We start from the raw sequence: 21,229 nt of genomic DNA, 5'->3' as shown, positions 1-21,229 counted from the left end.
ACTCTATGTATGATTAGCACTATATACATGCAAAATGCATCACTTTCTTAAACACAGAAATCTGCACACGGTTCCCATTTGAAAGTCGTTCCCATTTGAATGGAATCTCTAAGGCTAAGTGACCACTTACCTTGACTTTTTCCTTTAACCTTCCCAAGCGAATGTTGCCTTCTACGATTTTGTCGATTATTCCGTGCTTCTCACTTCCTAAACATTGCGCCTAAGGAGAAAGGTGAAAAGAAAAGTAATGAGCTCTCAGTTTTACAGAAAAAATTAAAAGAACAGAAAGTTCTTCTGCAAAGAATATTACTACTCACAAGTAGTCTCTATTCTGCGACTTGTCCAGGCCCGACCCCCTTTGGCACCCCGACCTCGATTCCCACTCCCTCTGTGAGGGCTGTGGCCAGAACTTGGGCCAACAGCCAAAGAGGGGCAAGAGCTCCAACAGCATGCTGGGAGCCCCTGCAGGGCACAGGGGAATGTGAGAGGGTTAAGGGCTTCTAGTGGCTTCTCTATTCTTATGGAATATACCATTCCTTCAATCATATGCAAGGAATACTACCAAGATGCAAATAAACTTTAACTTGACTTATTTGAATAATTACAAAATTAAGGATAACACTATGAATGCACAATGCCATTCTCCAAACGTCATAGGCAGTATCTCCAAGATGGATGTCATTTGAAGCTGAATGAGGTACATTAATATCTACATGGGACATGAACAACTATGCTCTATAAATTAGCTATTTCAAATGGTAAAATTTAAAAAAAAGTGAAAGTGAGCATTCCTTCTAAAGTAAGCTCGTAGTGGCAATCTGATTTCCAGAAAGGAAAAATAAGATAAAAAGAGTTAAATAATTTGCCACAGGCCACATGGAAAATACATCCTAAAGGCAAGATTAGAAATTAAGATGCCAGTTATCAATAAATTAAGACACAAGGGGCTCTCACAAGGCCTGGGAGACCAGGACAGGGTAAGGTAGGGGTGTCTAGCCCACAATCCCAGGACAGGGCAGAGGCAGCCAGTACCAGTCCTGAACCCCACCCAGAGGGGCTGGCATTGGGGCTCCCAAGGGCAAGGACCCTGTAGGGCCAAGGGGACAGCAGTACCTATGTGTACACAGACATCCCTCATGGTGGGTGGAGCGAGGGTGGGATGAGAGCAGGTCCCCCAACACCTGAGGGAGTCTGAGGATTCTAAACTCAGGCCTGGCTTTCAGGCCATATGAACAAAGGTCAAGGCAGGAGGAGAAAACACATTTCATCGACAGTCTTAGTTTGAAACGTTTAAGTGTTTGAACACACGGTATTTGGCTTCCACTTATATTTCCATTCTGGTCCCACACATATGAGGGGCGGGCCTAAGGGGGACCATCTGAGGGTCAGGAAGGATCTCAGCTTCATGATGGAAGCCTGAGCTGCTCTCTGGCCCACGTGGCCCTGCATTTTAGGGGAAACTGTGCGTCCTGCCCTGCAAATAAGATGGCTTTGCCTTCACAGTGGCACAGACACATGGAAGCCGGGTCCCCATGCATATTTGCTAGATGCACAGGTTCGTTTGGCACTTTGTGTTTTCCAACAAGCTTTCTCTTTGCCCTCTTGATATCCCAGTGGGTAAGCCCGGGAGGCAAAGCAGAAGGGGAAACAGGTGCTCAGCACTGCTTTTAGAAAATGCCCGAGAGTCCAGCACTTGGGTTGGGAAAGGGACTTCTCAGGAAAGAGACTACTGGGTCCGGAAGTCTGCATGCTTTTAAGGCTCCTACCATGCCATGTCAGTCAAAGGGCTTTTAAAAGACTCAGGGAAGGACCTAGAAATCACTGGTAATGTATAACCAGACTTACCACACTCCACCAGCAAATAATATAAAAAAAATTTTTTGGTAACATAAATATAAGTACAGAATGGTATAGCTCAAGACTGGCTCAATTAGCATTTTTTAAATCACAAGATTGACATTTTCTCCCAAGAGCTGTGTACTATTTATATTTCCTCTTATATAAATGATGGTTAAAACCTATGTCCATTTTACTATGGAGGAACTTAGTATCTTTCCAACAAGTGCGAATAAGTCTGTGACACATCCTGACAGACTCTCCACACTTCATTCACCTTGGAGAAGGGCCGAGTTACTTCCAAGTTTGCCAATTTGACTCTCTCAGAACCCTGCAGGTCTCTCTTATAATGACATCCATTAAACTGTTTCTTCTAATCCTACACTACCACCGATTTGCAACAGTGCTTACATAAACATGTTTAAATGTACATAAGCAATGTGTGTTTAATGTAGAAGAATCATAAAATGCAGATAAGTAAAACAATTTTGAAAAATCTCCTGAAAGTCCACCACTTGTAATATCTGTTATGTTTTGTAGTAAATCCTACCAGACTTTTTTTCAATGCCTATAACTTGGCACAGCATCTATCTTCTTTCACCGTACAACCTGTTGTAGACATCTTTGAAAAATCCATGTGGAGATGCCAAGAATCATCCCCATGGCATCACTCGTGCTGCCTGGGTCGTGCGGCATCATCTAGGACCACCAATAAGTTACTCAGTTCCCTTCCTTGGGACTGGTGCTATTAAAGACAATGTGGGATGAATATCACTGTGCCCTTTAAACTATGTCCTCAGAAAGAACTCTATCTAACCTGTCTGTGATTCTTATGTTTTATCCTCAAACAGGGACTATTCTGTCAGCTTTACACAGAGAATATAAAGGTGCAACTATGTGTATAATAAACACACCGGATGACTACTGTTCCTGCTTAGTTAAATGGACTAATTTCATTAGTTTACCTTCTAATATATCATTTGCCATTATTTAAAAGTTTGGGTTATTTGCCTTTCAAAATGTTTTTTCCCCATGGGTGAAAGATAAAATTTTGGAGAATCTGAAAATTTGATGTTGAAATTTTAAAAGGTGAAGCTTTTTATTAATAATTTTGTTTAAAAAAAAAATAACTCTTAAAATTATGTTTGCATATTAATTTACAGTGTATCTGAAGTAATTGAGGAAACCTACCAAACATATAAAATGGTCACGTTCCTGGGTTACATTCTCTGCCAAGTCAACAAGATATGCCAGGTACTGGTGAGTAGATATTTCATCTTCCATGGCTCTTTCCATTTCTTTTTTGAGGACATCAATTTTCTTTTGAGATCGCCTATAAAATTCCCCCAAATGGTGGAATAAAAAACTTATTAGCCTGAATGGCTAGGGCAGAGTGAGTATCTGTATTATAAAAACAGCAAGTATGTTAGCATTTAAATGTTATTCTTCAGCAACCTAAATCTGTAAGTTTCAAAGTGAGGAAAGGTAACAACTTAATTTCAAGCCAAGCATAATTACTGACTTAAAGTCAAGTCAATAGGAACCACAAAATGCTTAACTCAATTAATAGGCTAATTATATATTATTCTATTAATTTTTTTGGTTCATGTTCTAAAAGACTCTTTTGAAAAAGAAATTCAGTAATATCATAGTAGACTTTGGGGAAATGGTTAGGAAAGTATTTCTAGAGCTTTCAGAGTCTTCGGGTCATATATTACGACTACCAACCCTATGTGAGCTATAGACATGAGAACAGTTGGTTAATGCTGGTCAACAGAAAAGCTTTTACTATACTTATATTTTGATATCCAATAATGTCAATTATTTTCTTTTTTATAGCCAATATCAGGAAAAGAATATTCTTCAATTGCTTTTCTTTAACTATTGAAAAAACAGGTTAAGAAAAAAATATATATAGCTGCAGAAAGGCTGAGGGTAAAAAGAAAGAAAAACACTATATAAAAACCTATTTATTTTCTGTGCCTTTCCGAGTTCAGCTTCCAGCGCTTTGTTTCTGGCTGTCAGATCGTTCTTTTCTAACAACAGGCTCTTTCTCTGCACTTGCAGGACCGCCAGCTTTTCCGTCAACTCTTCCATCTCAGCACTTTCTTTCTCTTCTTCCTTCTGCAACTGGCTGATGGACAAAAACATCATAGGCTTGTATGCAATATGCTGAGGTTAAACTGAGGCAGCCATCGCTAGGCTAGTGATACACAGCCCAGCCCTCTGGCCCCTGGGTGGGTCATTTGGAAGCACTCTGAATAAACATCTCCCCATCTCAGCCCCTGGAGGACCTGGGATGTGGCTCCTAGAGGACAGGAGAGAGGGCACGGTTGGGTACACACTTCTTTGATGGTAATGATCTAACCCCCTCCCTTTTTCTTGCCCACAATTTTTGCTAATGGGTGTATGTGTGTGTGTGCTTATTTATACCCTATTCCTTTCAGAAAGAATTTAAGACAGCTCAATTTTTTCACATAGTAATAATTGCTCTCCTGAAAATTCTAATGCTAAAATAAATTTTGTATCAAACTAAAGTAATTGCATGTTTTTATGATAAAAGAAACCAAAGAACAAGGAGGGCATTACAATTTCAATACATAATTCTGGCAAAAGGATGCTCAAGAAAAGAGCTATTTCTTCATTGGTTGTCTTGGTCAATTTTCATGTATTAACCAGGACTGAACAGGTGGGGCCACACACAGAGGCTGCCCAACATTCTAAGAGATGGGGATCTCTCTGCATATAAAGTGGGGTTTACTTCTTGGCTTGCTGGCTGGCTGGAGAACAAGCCTCTGGTTGCATGTGTCTGGAATCTCCCTCACCTGTCATTCTGGTCCAGCAGCTTCAGCCTGGGTTGGCTCCCTAAACACCCAGTCAGGAATTTTCCAGATTGTTTCCACTGCTTTCAAGTTTATTAGTTTTAGTTAGTCAAAGAGCAGAGGACATACGTAGACCTGAGGTTTGAAATAAATTCTTCTTTTAATTTATCTTCTATGTCTTCTGTTTTGATTTTAGAATTTTATTTAAAAGTATTTTTTGCCAAAGTCACACACTCACCTGGTATCAAATCAACGAGTAAAGAAAAGTTCACAATGAAAAGCCACCAAAGACAATAGGAAATGTTGGGAAAGTGTTGGTGGGTGTGTACAGCCACCTTAGAGAGCAATATCTAGAAAAGGCATTTATTCTACAGCCCAACAATGCCACCTCTAGGTATTTATTTAGGGACAGCTGTATTCTACTTTAATAAAATATTTACCATTGGCAGACTCAGACACCTATGCTGGTGTAGCTAAACGAGTCAGAAAAAGATGGAGCAACCTCTGTCCATTCTGCCTATAACAACATGCATGGTGCTACACTAACACTTGAAAAAACATGGAATCCTTACCTTTTTAATTCATTTACAATCGAAGCATGAACGTTCACTGCGATCTTGCCATCCAACTGTGTTTTCAGTTCTTGGCATTCGGTACGTAAACTTTCAAGTTGCTCCTTGTTTATAGTTAGCTCCTTTTCTTGGCTCTGTGTTTTAGTCTCCAGAAGCATTAGCTGCTTAGTGAGTTTAGAAACTGGAAAACAAAAGACATGGACAAAGACTTGGTACAGGAGACGTAATAACACGTGATTATTGATTACTAGGTCATACGGAGAGCCAGCATATAAAAAAATTATCTTTTGGGGCGGCCGGATGGCTCAGTTGGTTAGAGCACGGGCTCTGAACAACAGGGCTGCCGGGTCGATTCCCACATGAGCCAGTGAGCTGCGCCCTCTGCAACTAGATTGAAGACAACGAGCTGCAGCTGAGCTTCCGGAGGGGCGGCCGGATGGCTCAATTGATTAGAGTGTGAGCTCTCAACAACTTGCCGGATCAATTCCTACATGGGATGGTGGGCTGCGCCCCTGGCAACTAAAGATTGAAAACAGCAACTGGACTTGGAGCTGAGCTGCGCCCTCCACAACTAGATTGAAGGATAATGACTTAGAGCTAATGGGCCCTGGAGAAACACACTGTTCCCCAATATTCCCCAATAAAATTTATTTTTTAAAAAAAGTAGCTATAAGATTAAAAATATGTATATATATCTTTTAAAAATCTTTTGGAGATTTATAAATTAATACCAAAGGCCTTGTCCTTAGAAATTACTGTCCCTATATTAAGCATTCACTAAACACACACTTTCTTATTGAGGTTCAATATCTTGATATTATTGTTTTGTTTTGTTGTTTAAAGTGTTAGACACTTTTTTTTACAATTTTATTGGGGAACAGTGTGTTTCTCGCGGGCCCATCAGCTCCAAGTCATTGTCTTTCAATCTAGTTGTGCAGGGAGCAGCTCACCAGCCCATGTGGGAATCAAACTGGCAACCAGCGTTCAGAACTCGCACTCTAACCAACTGAGCCATCCAGCCGCCCAGATATTATTGTTAAACACAGTATTTAACAGGATATGATTCTAGTCTTCAAGGAAATAACTTTCCAAAGACTAAGGCCTTAAGTTACATGCAGGCATGCTGTGAAGGAACTGGTCAGAATGCTGGGGTTAAATATTAAGTCAAAATCATACATTATATCAGGACCCTTGGTTTCAATTGGCCATATCTGATGTCCTTGAAAATCTTGCCTTTGTAGGGATAACATCATGCTGTATGTTTGCATGCCTGCAATTCTCGGTGTTTAGTGTTTGGCGGTGCTAGTGCTGGGTGGATAAACTCTGTTTGGTAATACAAACTAAGACCCAAATTTATTATTTTTCTTCCCTTTCCTCATTAAGTTTTTATGTCCTGCATCTAAAGTAAATCACAAATATTTCATCCTATGTAACATGGTAGCATGTAGTAACAGGATCCCTCCCGGGCTCGCTGTTGAAACCAGTACATAGAGGTATTATAGCATAAACCGTGAAACTTGTACTCTATCAAAACATCAGTTGATCAAAATAAATATCTGTTTCTGGGAAATGGGGAACTAACATAGGCAGCTGACTAAGCACAGAGGCTGAACGGCTGACCCTGCTCCTCGTGACCAAAAGAACCACACCTGTTCAGATGTGCTGTTTGAGAAAATTAAGCTCAGTAAATATGATACTAATTTTCCCTCTAATCTTGAAAGCAAAGACAGGAGGCTCAACAACACTCTCTGTCCTCCCCCCCTCCCAATAACACCAGAGTAAGGGCAAATATTTCTGTGCCACGCAAAGTCTAGCGGAGGCCCTACCAGGAGTCGGGAAGCCTGTAGGGGAAACTCCTGCTGGACTCTGAGAGATGCTTGCACTTTTCCACACGACCTGGCTATCAGAAACAAGGGAAGTGCTAGCCTAGTAGCTTCGGCAACAGCAGAGGCCGGTGGTTAACTCTTCCACAGTGTGGAGAGGGGAGTGCTTCAATGACCAGGTGCAGAAAGGAACACTGAAAGGAGGGGTTACATTGGCTCAGACAAGACAGCTTGTAGAATTTCGGCCTCCTGTCTTATATTATTCTTCTTCACTGGGAAAAAAAATCAGGAAAGCAAAAGGAAAAAACGCCACTATTTTTTGCTCATAAATTTTGGATTTAATTGAAGTGGAACAAATGACTCTTAATCTGGGCCATTTCAAAGTCCACTGTCATATACTGTGAGGCTCCCAGGGGCAGGGAGCCACTCACAGGAGAGGAGGTGCTCATGAAGGTATCTGAGAGAGAATTAACCTCTGACAACACCCACAGCTCTGAAGGAAGGGCAAGAGCGCAGAGAAACTGTTTAGAGACCAAATGGTTCCACATATTTACTCATTCAACAAATATTCAGCTACAGATCATTGTGTTGTTTCAAATATTCACCTCATATGATTTGTCCCAGTTATATGGCTCTATTTCCCCCAAAACCAGTTCTGCTGAGTCTAAAGCTGTCACTTACAATTGAGTCACAAAATATATAGAATGGAGTCTGAGGGAAAGCAATCAATGAATTATGGGTAATGGCTGGATATAACATAAACAGCTGCATTTCAATAAAGAAGAATATATTCTAAAAAACACGATTTTCTCTATTTTCAATGTGAAGGAGGGGGTCTTGTCAGGAGCGGGGTGCAAGTGTGAAAGACACAATGACATCACAGCATTGTCATTACTTCCTGGAAAGACCACTCACCTTCCTGGAGACGCTCCTGGTCGCTGTCCTTGGCTTTTCTTTGCTGAATCTCCAAGTGCTCTATCAACAACCTGTTTTCCTCTAAAACCAGTTCTGCCTGAGTCTGAAGCTGATGCCTATAATTGATTTACAAAATTAAATACTGTCATTCATGTACTGAATGCTTACAGAGATACTTGAGTACAAAGGAAAGCAAATGATGTGTTGTAGGTAATGAATATCTGGACATGTTTTAATGCTAAACGTGTTATTAACAATTAATCTTGCCATTTGCATTAAATTGGGGGAAAGGACAGTAATGAAGTTTGAATCATGAACTCCTTCAGTGACTTTTTGAAATGTAAAATCTCAAACATATACATTAGTAGAAAGAACAACACGCAGCTTGAACAATTATCAAATGGCCAGTCTTGTTTCATTTATGTAAACTCCCAATTCCCACACCCAGTATATAATATTTTTAAAGAATTTAGAAAGTTCCTATTTTAATTAAAAAGTACTCAGTTGTAATGAGTAGCATATTTGTCAAAAAAAACACAAAAACACCACATAGCTTTGTTAAAAGCCTTTGGACAATTAAACTGGACCAAGACTCCCCAGCCTAATTTCACTGAGAGCAAACCCTTTCCTTACAGATGGTGCTAAGTAAATTCCAGCTCCGCTTAACCTTTGTGATTGCAAATTCTAATTGGAATGAGCTGAAAGGACCTTAGAGATCTAGATAAATGTTTACCATGCAACGTACACTACAAACCAGTAAACTGTTTCAATTTTCCACTTTAAATTAAAAAATGAGGTGGAGGAAGGAGAGAAACAAGATGAACGGAATCAAGCTATAATAGCCATTACTTCATTCTGACAGTGGCTGAGCACTAGCTATCTCCTTGGCCCCCTGGAGGTGTCCCTACCAGATCCCCCCACCCATGGGAAGGAGACGGCTATCATCTGCCCAGGGGGGTCAGCTCCAGCCTCCTCACTCCTGCCTCGCACAGAGCAGCTCCACTTCATCTGTTTTATGTTTTGGACTTTCTCATTAAGACATACTTTCTTCCTCCCTCCCTCTCTTTTTTTCTTTTCTCCCTCCCTCCTTCTTTCTTCTTCTTTCCTTCCCTTCCTTCTTTTCTTTTTTAAATGAAAGGGATTCCCCATTCTTGTAAGAGTTGAAAACCTCAGATTTAGTTTCGCACAGACTGAGCCTGAGGTTGCCCAGCTGGTCAGGGGGAGTTAGGAAAAGGCATGCGGAGAGTTTAGTTGCAGCCCAGAAGTTCATCGAACTTCACTTGGAGCTAAGGAGAAAGCTTCTCCTGTGTGACGTCAGTGTGCTTGAGGACCTGGCAGGCGTGTACTGTGCCTCACACCTGTGCAGGTACAATGAGCTGCAGAGGAGGGCACAACTGTGAGGGGCTTCAGGAGTGGCTCCAGAGCCCAGGCGGGACCCCTCGGCCAGCTGGAGGTCAGTCAACTCCACAGAAGTGGGGGGCCGAACCACAACAGGCACCACAGACCTAACAGCTCCCTTCCCACGTCACAGGCCACCACACCAGAGCCGGGTGCAAATTTCAAACCCCGATGAACACAGGATCGGGAAACACTGGACACGTGAGTTTAAAAGCAGGGTCTTTCTTCCCTTTAGTTTATGTTTTTATTTTACGGAAAAAGTAAAGAGGTTTGACTTACAGCTCTACACAAGGTTAGGGAAAGAATCTGAGATTCCAGGTTCTCACGAGGACTCCTGGAGGCACGTGAGGCCCAGTCTAACTGACCTGCTTTGCAGGGAACTACTCAAGGAGGGTTGGAAGGGAGACACACTAGGAAACCTGACAGAAGAAAATTCAAGTTTAACAGGGGAAGCCACAGTACACCGAGACCCAGCAGCTGCCCAGATCGGTCCCAATGGACTCATCAGTGACCACTAAGTTAGGGAGGACTGGCCTACCCGTGAGGATGCTCTTGACTTGATTCCAAATTTCTGAATATCACATAAACACTTCATTTTATTCAGTGATGTTAACACATTAAAAATATATATATATCCCTTCCCAAGGCAAAAAAGATACATCTGCATAATTTTTGCTTTCTTACTCTTGCCTGGATATTGCCTTTAGACTTCTGAAGACATTTACTTTCTCGAATTCATCAAAAAAAGGCAGTTGTTGCTGCTGTATGGGTGAACAGGACATGGCCCCTGCCCTTGAGGAACTCACAAAGGAGAAGAGGGACACAGACGTGGGACACAGAAGTGGGGCACACAGGCAGGCGCTGCATGGCAGTTACCAGAACAGGGTATGTTTAGGGTTATGTCAGAAACTGAGACAAGAGGGCAATTAACTCTACCTACAGGGAGAACTACCGACCAGTGTCTTGAGCAGGTCCTTAACGGATAGGTAGGAGTGTGGGAGGGGGCATTTCAGGGGAAGGGAGAAGCACTGACAACAGGACAGAAGTGAGGCAACACTCAGCTGTCAAGGAATGGAAAGACAGAGCAGGGCTGAGGGGGGCTGGCTGCACTGAGCCTCATCCTGGCCTTTCTTCCTTCCTTCCTTCCTTCCTTTCTTTTTTTTTTTTTTTTCTGCGCTTTCTATTCTAAAGCCCTGGGAATGATCAGAGGGGTCTAAGAAATGATGCAATCCAATAGGTTTGGGATGGGAAAGCACCCCAGACAAATACCACCCCAAGAAATAAAAATGAGGGCAGCAAATATAGCTTTCAGATTTAAAAAACTTATTGAGAATGTTTAAAATAATCTTTTTAAAAATACAAGTTTAGAATAAATTACTAGGATTTCATTGTACCTTATTATTTTCTTAGAAACTATCCCTTAAAACATTTTAGTTTAAAAAGAAAATGTACTTGATGATGTGATAAAATGTATTCCTACTATTATTATTTTTTTAAGTTAGTAAAATACTAGAAACACCGCACTACTTGCCATTCCTCACTGGTCATAGGACTACTCTTCTTTAATTGCTGGTGCAATTCTTCATTTTCTTTCACCACTTCTTGGACTCGCATCCTGAATATTCTCATTTCTTCCTGAAATAAAATGTACATAAATTGCAATGCACACGCACACACATATCTGCGTTTCTTAGTTCTGGTGGTGGTATTGTGGTGAAAATCAAATGCTGATAGCTGTTTAGCAAAGCCTCCCAGTGTCAGTAGCCCGGAAGTCGGTGCCAGCACCAAGTGTCTGCCCTCAAGGAGCTCAGAGCCTAGTGAGAAAACACGCGGGGAAACTATGATGCTGAGTATTACAAGGGACACCAAACCTCGAGTTTTAAACATTCAATTCCTAACGTTATAACGTGTTTCTATGACTGCCAAATACTCCAAAGTACAAAGGGGGATAAGAAAAGTAGAGATGCTTGTAAACACTGTAATTCTTCCTCTCAAGATGTTGGAGGATAAAATGGAGCTTTTTCAATAAAATTAAGAACTTTTCAAGAGGTAGGAGTTGGAGGCTCTAATCTTGGCCCCATGACAATCACGAGAAACTCTCTGAAAGCCGTCCGTCAGCACAGCTTCATCAGCCATTAGGCCCAACTCGAGGACCATTGCTCGATCTGCCATTTTGGATGCCTAAGTCTGTGCCTGCAGCGCTGCAGCTGGGTCTCCCCCATCACAGCTTTTCTCAGCCAGCCCTTTGGCCAGCTTCAGTGTCTCCTGCCAGTGAGAATCTTAGGTGCCAATATTGATTCTGGGATGCTTCTAAATTGATGTCTCCTAGTTACCCGTCATTTATGCTTAAACCTGTTGAACTTCAAACAATAATGCCAAGTAATTCCTCCTCCTCACTTTTCTGCCTAGACACACTCCCACTTGCAGGCAGTCCACTGGCTCTTTTTCAGAACAGGGGTCAGGCAAATTAGAGCCCACAGGCCAGCCATCTGTTTTGTAAATAAAGTTTTATTGGAACATGGACATGCCCATTTGTTTACATGTTGTCTATGGCTGCTTTCATGTTATGACAGCAGAGCCGAGTAGTTGCAAAACAGAGACTGTATGGCCTGCAAAGCCCTTTATAGAAAATGTTTCCTGACCTATTTTAGAAGGAGCACCAAATTAGTAATTGTATTAGGATTGATATTAATCAATTAGTACAAGATTAATTCATCCTCTTAAAAAATTGTGTCCAACAGGAAGTCTAGAAGAAAAGATTCAAAACTGCATTACATGGGCCATGTACATGGGATAACGTACTAAGAACAGGCTGGGTGACTCTTATGAGACTCTTTCAGGTGGGGATCCCAGAAACACCAACACTTCTGTCCCTGGATCCTTCCAATTCCAGAGATCTCTTTGGCCACTTAAATGAGAAACATAGAGGCATGCGGCATGGAAAGGCATGCACATAATTACAGTACCTGCACAGCCTTGGTCTCCTGTGTAATTAAAATGAGTTCTGCTGCCAGAAGCCATTCCCATAAAACAGGTGAACAAGGTAGAAATGAATAGAAACCTCACTTCCTCACCACTTCCAACAGCTCAATAATTGGACTTCTCTGGCGTCAGCTCTTCACAGAATTAAGAAGCATGTCAGTCTGTCTAAAATACACCTGGCCCACTACCTTTTCCTGTCTGCCCAAATGTCCCTTCTAACAGTGATGTTTGCAGCTGCAGGGTACCAGGAAAGAAGAGCCTCCCACTCTGCCTTCTCTGCACCCTGAGATTCCAGCCACGCGGGGCTGCCTGTCTGGGAAACTTCCAATGCAGCACCACCCCATCCCTCCACACCTCCCCCACCCGTCCCTGCCCACCCCTCCTGCTCCGCTGGTCACTCCCTTCCTGCCTCCCCTTTCTTCTCTCCCTCCTTCCTACCCTGCTACGCTCCTCCCTTCCTTTCTCCTTTCCTTCCTTTAACAAACACTTGACTACCTACTAGACGTTGGGCATATTTACCTTCAAAATGTTTCTTCAAAGTTTGAAACGGTCTTATTTTTTATAAATTTTGTCTTTTCTGAGACATTTGCCAACCTACCTGAAGAGTGGCAATGAGCTCATCCTTCTCTTTCATTCTGTCTTCATAAGCCAGCAACAAGGGTGACAGATACTTTATATCCAACTGAAGATAATGGAGTAAAGAAGATTAATATATTTCTTACATCTAAATACAATCAGGAAATTTTTTAAAAGGTGAGAAAATCTACTTCATTTGGAATGGATTTGAATAGCTATTCAAATATAGCCCAGAAAATATGGGTCTGAAATTAAATAACTTTCACTTACCAACCAGGGTGGTATAGGGCCCTCTGATGGGAGGCCTTCAATATTTATACTCTAAAAACAAAACACATTTTGAAGACAAATTAAATTATACTTCCTCTGAAATGTCAAGCCTTAAATGTACTTAATCTAGACCACATGTTAGCAATCTATGCATCTATATGTATGTATAGACACATATATATAGCTACATGAAAAATTTCTTCTGAAATATTTAAGAGTAAGTTGCAGATATAGAGCCCCTTTTCTCATAATACTTCAGTTATGTTTCCTAAAAACAAAAACACTCACTCAACCACAGTACCATCATAAAAATCAAGAAATCGACAGTGATATACTATATTCTAACTACAGACAACATTCAAATTTCACCTATTTTCTATGAGTTCAACCGTTTTTTTGTTTTTTGTTTTTTACTAAGAGTCCACATAGAAATGATACTGTGCAGTATGTCTGGCTTATGTCACTTAGCATAATGCCTTCCAGGTTCATCATGTTGTAGCAAATGGCAGGACTGCCTTCTTTTTAAAGGCTGAATATTCTGTTATATCTATCCATATATTTGAAAAATCATACATGTTTTATAAATCATATATATCACATTTTCTTTATCCATTTATAGGTCAATGGAAACAGAATATTTCCATACCGTAGCTAATACGAATAATGATACAATAAGCATGGGAATATAGACACGTTTTCAAGATAGTGATTTTGTTTCCTTTGGATATATATGCAGACGTGGAGTTGCTAAACCATCTGGCAGTCCTATTTTTAATTTCTTGAGGAACCTCCATACTGTTTTCCATTGTGACTGTACCAATTCACAATCCCATCAACAATGTATGAGCTTTCCCTTTTCTCCACACCCATGCCCAGCATTTGTCTCGTCTTTTTGATAATAGACATTCTAACAGGTATGAGGTGCTCTCTCCCTGTGCTTTTGATTTGCATTTCCCCAATTAGTAGTGTTGAGCACTTTTTCATGTACCCATTGGCCATTTGTATGTCTCCTTTGGAAAAATTTCTATTCACATCTTTTACCCATTTTAAAAATCAGGTTATTTCTTTTTGTGCTATGGAGTTACATGAGTTGCATGTATATTTTGGATGTTAACCCCTTACTGAACATGTGGTTTGCAAATATTTTCTCCCATTGCATGGGTTACCTTTTAATTTTGTTCATGGTTATTTTGCTGTACAGAAGATTTTTATTTTGATGTAGTCCCATTTGTTAATTTTTGCTTTTATTGTCTTTGCTTGTGGTATCAAATACAAAAATATTGCCAAGGCCAATGTCAAGTTTTATGGTTTCAGGTCTTTTGTTCAAGTCTTTAATCCATTTTGAGTTGGTTTCTGTGTGTGGTATAAGATAGGGGTTCAGTTTAATTCTTTTGCTTGATGATATCCAGTTTTCCCAACACCGTTTATTGAAGAGATTATCCTCTCTATTCATTGTATATCCTTGGCTCCTTTATCGAAAACAAATTGACCATATGTGCATGGTTTTATTCCTGGGTCCTCTATTCTGTTCTATTGATCTGTATGCCTGTTTTTATGCCAATACCATATTATTTTGATTACCATAGCTTTGTAATATAGTTTAAAATCAGGAAATGTAATGCCTCCAGTTTTGTTCTTTCTGAAGATTGCTTTGGCTATTCTGTGTCTTGTGGTTCCATAAAGAGTTTTAGGATTGTTTTATCTATTTCTGTGAAAAATGCCATTAGAATTTTGATAGGGATTGCAGTGAATCTTTGGACAAGGATCACTTTGGACAGTATGGACATTTTAACATTATTAATTCTCCCAATCCATGAACAGCATATCTTTCCATTTATTTGTCTTCTTCAATTTCTTTCATCAATGTTTTATAGATTTCAGTATACAGATCTTTCAACTCTTTAGTTAAATCCATTCCTAAATATTTCATTCTTTTTGATGCTACTATAAATGGAATTGTTTTCTTAATACCTCTTTCCAATAGTTTGTTAGTGTATAGAAACACAATTTATTTTTGTATATTTATTTTGTATCCGCAACTATACTGTATTTATTAGTTCTAACAGTTTTTGGTAGAGTCTTTAGGATTTTCTATATAAATATGATACCATGTCACCAGCAGAGACCATTTTACTTCTTCCTTTCTGGACTGGATGTCTTTTATATCTTTTTCTTGCCTAAATGCCCTGGCTAGGACTTCCAGTATTATGCTGAATAAAAGTGGTAAGAATAGGCATCCTTGCCTTATTTCTGATCTTACAGCTTTCAGCTTTTCACTGTTGAGTATGATGTTAGCTGTGAGCTAACATTGATGTTATGGTCCTTTTATACCCACTTTGTTGAGTTTTTATCATGAAAGGGTGTTGAATTTTGTCAAATGCTTTTTCTGCATCTATTAAAATGATCATGATTCTTATTCTTTATTTAATGTGGTGTATCACATTTATTGATTGTGGTTAGAAACAACCCTTGATATGATTTCAATCTTCTTAAATTTATTAAGACTTGTTTTGTGGCCTAATGTATAATCTATCCCAGCGAATGTTCCATGTGCACTTGAGAAGAATGTGTATTCTACTGCTATTGGATGAAAAGTTCTTTATTAGGTCCATCTGGTCTAACACGTAGCTCAAGTCCAATATTTCCCTCTTGATGTTCTGTCTGAATGATCTATTGTTGGGGCACTGGAGTCTCCTACTATTATTGCAGTCTATTTCTCTCTCCAGTTGTTAACATTTGCTTTATATATTTAGGTGCTCTGGTGTTGGGTGCATAAATATTTACAATTGTTATATTCTCTTGATATATTGACTCCTTTACCATTTTATAAAAACCTTCTTTGTCTCTTATTACAGTTTTGACTTAAAGTCTACTTTGTCTAAGTATAGCTGCTCCTACTTTCTTTTGGCTTCCTTTTGCATTGAATATATTTTTTCATCCCTTTACTTTTAGTCTATGTGTGTCTTTATTCAGTCTTCTGTAGGCAACATATAGTTGGGTCTTATTTTTCTTTTATAATCCATTCTTCCACTGTCTTTCTATTAGAATAACCACTTAAAGAAATTATTGATGGCAATAATAAAATGGCAATGAAAAAGTCTTTTCACTTAAAGAAATTATTGATGAGTATGGACTTTTTCATTGCCATTTTTTTCATTGTTTTTTGGTTGTTTGGTAGTTCCTTTCTTACTCTCTTCCTTTGTGATTTGATGATTTTCTGTAGTGATATGCTTTGATTCTTGATTCCTTTCTTTTTTTCTTTTGTGTACATCTACTATAGTTTTTTGCTTTGTGATTACCATTTATCTTACACAAAACATAAGAATTTATTTTAAGTTAACAATAACTTCGAGCTTAAAATCAGTCTGTATGTAGGTGTTGACTACAATCACCCTTGTTGGGACACTGGTGGGTCTTGGTACACACTAAATATACAAAAACTCTACATTTTTACCACTAGCCCCATATTTTGTTTTTGATATCACAACTTACATCTTTTTTGGTGTATCTGTTAATAATTATACAGTTATTTTGAATACTTCTTGCCTTTAACCTTTATGTTAGAGTAATAAGGATTTACCCACCACCATTATATTAGTGTTCTGAATTTAGCTATATATTTACCTTTACTAGTAAGTTTTATACTTTCATATGCTTTTATTACTAATTAGCATCCACTCTTTTCAGCTTAAAAAATTCCCTTTAACATTTCTTATAAGGCTGGTCTGCTGGTTATGATCTCCTTCAGGTTTCATTTGTCTGGAAAACACTTTATCTCTTCTTCAGTTCTGAAGAATAAAATTATCAGGTAGTGTATTCTTGGTTGGCAAAATTTTTTTTCTTTCAGCACTTTGAATATATCATCCAACCTCCTTGTGGCTTGCAAAGTTTCCACTGAAAAATCCACTGATTGTCTTATGGAGGTTCCCTTGTATGTGAATTATTTTTCTCTTGCTGTTTTTAAGATTCTCTTTTGTTTTTAACTTTTGACAATTAATGATAATATGTTTCGGTGTGGGTCTCTTTAGTTTAATTTCATTTGGTACCCTGGACTTCCTAAATCTGGATATCTGTTTCTTTCTCCAGGATAGGGAAGTTTTCAGCCATTATTTATTTGATAAGCTTCCTGTCTCTTTCTTCTCCTTCTGAGACCTCCGCAACGTGTATAGTCCTCTGCTTGATGGAGTTCCGTAAATCCCTTATCTTCACTCTTTTTCATTTTTTTCTCCTTTTTGAACCTCTAATTGAATGAATTCCACTGCCCTGTTTTTGAGTTTGCTGATCCTTAATTCCATTTGCTACAGTCTGCTGTGGAACCCCTCTGTCGACTTTTTTAGTTTAGTGATTGTACTCTTCAGTTTTATGATTTCTGTTTGGCGCCTTTTTATATTTTCTGTCTCTTTGTTGAAATTCTCATTTGTTCATACATTGTATTCCTGACCTTGATGAGCATCTTTATGACTGTTATTTTGAACTCTCTATTCAGTCAGTATATCACTTACCTCCAATTCATTAAAACTGGTTTCCGGAGATTTGTTTTGTTCTTTTCTTTGAAACATAATCCTTTTTTCCTTCATTTTCCCCAATTGTGTTGGTGTTTGTGCATTACATAAAACAGCCACTTCTCCCAGTCTTGACAGAATGGTCTTACAGGGGATGAACCTTATTAATCAGCCTGGTTGGGACTCCTGGTTGCCTTTCAAACCTTTGTGCTTGTCCACTGTCTTCATTCTTAGTGGCTCCCAATAGTTGAGGGTGTACCAAGACCCACCAGTGTCCCAAGGAGAATGACTGCAGTGAGCACCTAGATTAGAAGCCAGACTCTCAGGCAAAAGCTGGGAAAGTATGCAGCTATACCCCTTCCAGGGAAAAACTGGGAAATGGTCATTCTTGCCTGCTCTCTTTGTGCTGAACATGGGTGTATAGTCACAGGGGTGTGGCGGGGCGGGGAGCAGGGGTACTCCTGAGCCCATTTAAAAACTGCTTGTTTGCTATAGTCCTATATGGGACTCATGAATAAAAGTCCCATTGGCTATCATAGCTAGGTGATTTGGGGGCCTATAAAAACTAGCCTGCTTTCTTTTGAAAGTTAGTGCACTGATAAACAAACAGCTGTAAATTTGAGAAATGGGACTGAGAATGGAGCAGCTGACATGGACTGTCACTCTTTTACTTTATATAAAATCCTGCTTCGCCCCAATTTTATACAAAGAGCCTTTATTGCCCTTGTTGTAAGAAAGAAAGGAAGGAAGAGAAGGAGGGAGGGAGAAAAAAAGGGAAGGAGAGAAAGAGAGAAGAAAGAAATAGAAAGGTCCCTAGAAAGACTGTGCTTTGTATGTGTCTTTTTATACCAAATTATAATAAATATGAACCCTTCATGGTTGGAAAAAAATTCAACAGAAAAGACTAAAAGAATCTGAAAAGTTATTTTTCTTAATTGGAAACATTACCTCTTCCTTGGATAAATGACTGAATTTGGTTTGATATCTACTCAGTTCTACATTCAAACGATGAACAGTCGTTTTCAACCCATCATTTTCATCCACCAGTTCTTGAGCTTGTTTTCTTAGATAAAGTAATTCAGGTGCAGCAACTACTGAAAAAAAATTAATATTATAAGAACTTGTAACAAATTAAAATTTCATATAAATTGTTAATAATCTGCCTTTTTTTCCTTTTAGGCTCACAAGGTAGTGAATGACAAACTGTACAGGTATAAATGAGTAAAAGTTTCTAAGTTTTTTAACACTGAATAATCAACACTGTTTTGGAAGTTTGTGGAAATTTTTGCCATGTACAATTAAGGTAAATAAAAATTTCAGATTGGAAAGGAAAAGTCATTGCTTCCGATGAGATATAAATATTTGCCTTGCAAATCATATAGAATAAATGGAGTTTTCTTTTCCTGAAATCAGGTAGAGCTAATATAAATGGAAAATTTATTAGAACAACCTTCCCAAATAATAGCAATGTCCTATTAGAAAATATAATAGAAAATAGATTCCACAAAGTAATAACACAAATAATATGAAGTATCTAGAAATAAATGTGCCTAAGACAAGAAATATGCAAGGTGTGTATGAAGAAAACTTTATCATCTTTTTTCAGGCTATAATATTAGATACATGTATAGAGACAGCAGTAGTGACTATTTATATAACCTTAGAGGTAAAAAGCACTTGACAACAAGGGCATAAGTAATGAAAGAAAAATATCCTATAGATTTAGTTAAATTATCAAAATGAGAAAATACTACATACATGACAAGGGTTAAAATTCTTAATATGTAAAGAGCTCTCATAAACCAATAAGAGAAGGCCAAGTATCTCAATATTTTTAAATGGGAAGATTTATAAAAAAGAAAATGACCTACAAAAATATGAAAACAAATTCAAGCTCATCAATAATAAAATAAATACAAATTAAAATGGGATTCCCTTTTTTTGTGCCTATCAAACTAGCAAGAAAAATATAATCCTCATCATTGGTAAGTATGTGGTGAAGATGGCGTTTGTATATGCTGCTCAGAGGGATAAAAACTAATATAAAACATATGTAAGTTACTTTCTTAAGCATCAAATTTCAGAAGTATTACAATTTTTTGGGCCGGCCCAGTGGCTCAGGCGGTTGGAGCGCTGTGCTCCTAACACCGAGGTCACCGGTTCGATTCCCACATGGGCCAGTGAGCTGGGCCCTCTACAGCTAAGATTGTGAACAACAGCTCTCCCTGGAGCTGGGCTGCGGTGAGCAGCCGGAGGTCAGTGTGGGCTGCTGTGTGCTGCTGTGTGCTGCCGTGTGCTGCCGTGGGCTACCGTGTGCTACCATGAGCAGCTGGTGGCCTGCGTGAGTGGCCAGCAGTAAGCGAGAGCTGCCGTGAGCTGGTGTGAGCAGCCAACCGGCGACCACTGCCTCAGCCTGGGGGGAGCACAAGGCTCATAATACCAGCATGGGCCAGGGAGCTGTGTCCTACACAACTAGAGTGAGAAACAACGGCTTGAACCGGAGTGGGGGGAGGGGAGGTGGAAAAAGGGGAAAAAACGAATTTCTTTAGCATAACAATAACAATGATATACTAGATGAAATTCAATTTCAACAAATATAAAGATATTAATGAAAGAACCAAATATATTATAACACAAAATATTAATATTAATGTAACAAATATTGTAACCTAAAATACTAACTCAAAATAAATAAGAAAATGAGTACAGTTTGTGTCTTTAATAAAAGAACTGCATAGTTGTCCTCACCTTCCTGAGAGGGTGCTCTCTCAGCCTCTTTCAGCTTTCTATTTTCTTTTGCTATTCTCTTAAGTTTCAATCGTAGTTCTTTCATTGCTTGTTTTACTACGTTAAATTCAAGAGTAAGGGTCTGGTTTGCACTGTTCAGATGCAAATTTTCTTCTTTTAATTCCTCCAAATTTTCTTTGGTCATTTCTAGCCATCGTTGACGTGTTTTCCCAGTTATATCTGAAAAGACACAGGGAAAATGTTTTAAAATATTAACTGATATTTCCAATTTTATATAAAAATTACACGAGACTTTATTAGAAAAAACATGTAAGCAACTCCTTCATGTCAGGCCTCGTGCTATGTTCTTTGGGCCCTGAAAAGAGAATGCCAATACAGGAAAAAATGAGTGGTCTGATGAGACTACAGTGGGTGACAGGAAGAGAGGTGGCAGAGGGAGAGGCAGAAACCAAGGGAGGCCCTTGCATATCATAATATACAGAGTGGAGGCCATCAGGAGCCAGAGAGGCTTTTAGGCAGAGGTGAGAAAAGGAAGAAGTCCTACTCTCAGACGAACCCCTCAGGCGAGCCGTAAAGACAGTGAACTGGAACGGTCCCAGCACAGAGGGGCTTCAAGGGGCAGTACTACAGTGGGGACAGAGAGAATGGAACATATGTGAGAAGGAGCTAGGGCCTAACTCAACAGGGCTCAATGGCTGACTGGGTGTGGGCAGAAAGGGAGAAGCAAAATGAGAATGAGCCTCAAGATCTGTGGTTTGGAAGGCACTTGGCCACACAAGGAACAC

The 21,229-nt window shown here is 39.3% G+C and overlaps 1 protein-coding gene across 3 annotated transcripts in view; it reads right to left on the bottom strand.

Moving 5' to 3' along the window:
- CEP89 (centrosomal protein 89) overlaps positions 1-21,229 on the bottom strand; it is a 57,764-nt gene that overhangs the window by 12,172 nt on the left and 24,363 nt on the right. For 2 of the 3 annotated variants that reach the window (XM_074314430.1, XM_074314432.1), the window contains 10 exons: positions 20,445-20,663; positions 18,645-18,790; positions 13,195-13,245; positions 12,947-13,030; positions 10,898-11,001; positions 7,969-8,084; positions 5,231-5,411; positions 3,803-3,970; positions 3,028-3,169; positions 131-220 (listed from right to left, as the gene is read on the bottom strand). In XM_074314430.1, the coding sequence (XP_074170531.1) occupies positions 131-220; positions 3,028-3,169; positions 3,803-3,970; positions 5,231-5,411; positions 7,969-8,084; positions 10,898-11,001; positions 12,947-13,030; positions 13,195-13,245; positions 18,645-18,790; positions 20,445-20,663 (1,301 nt within the window). The remainder of the gene's footprint in view (positions 1-130; positions 221-3,027; positions 3,170-3,802; positions 3,971-5,230; positions 5,412-7,968; positions 8,085-10,897; positions 11,002-12,946; positions 13,031-13,194; positions 13,246-18,644; positions 18,791-20,444; positions 20,664-21,229) is intronic. The other variant, XM_074314431.1, reaches the window with a different exon arrangement.

Source organism: Rhinolophus sinicus, linkage group LG11 (genome assembly GCF_036562045.2).
Source record: "Rhinolophus sinicus isolate RSC01 linkage group LG11, ASM3656204v1, whole genome shotgun sequence".
Lineage (NCBI taxonomy): Eukaryota > Metazoa > Chordata > Mammalia > Chiroptera > Rhinolophidae > Rhinolophus > Rhinolophus sinicus.
This window is presented reverse-complemented; position numbering and strand designations above follow the sequence as displayed.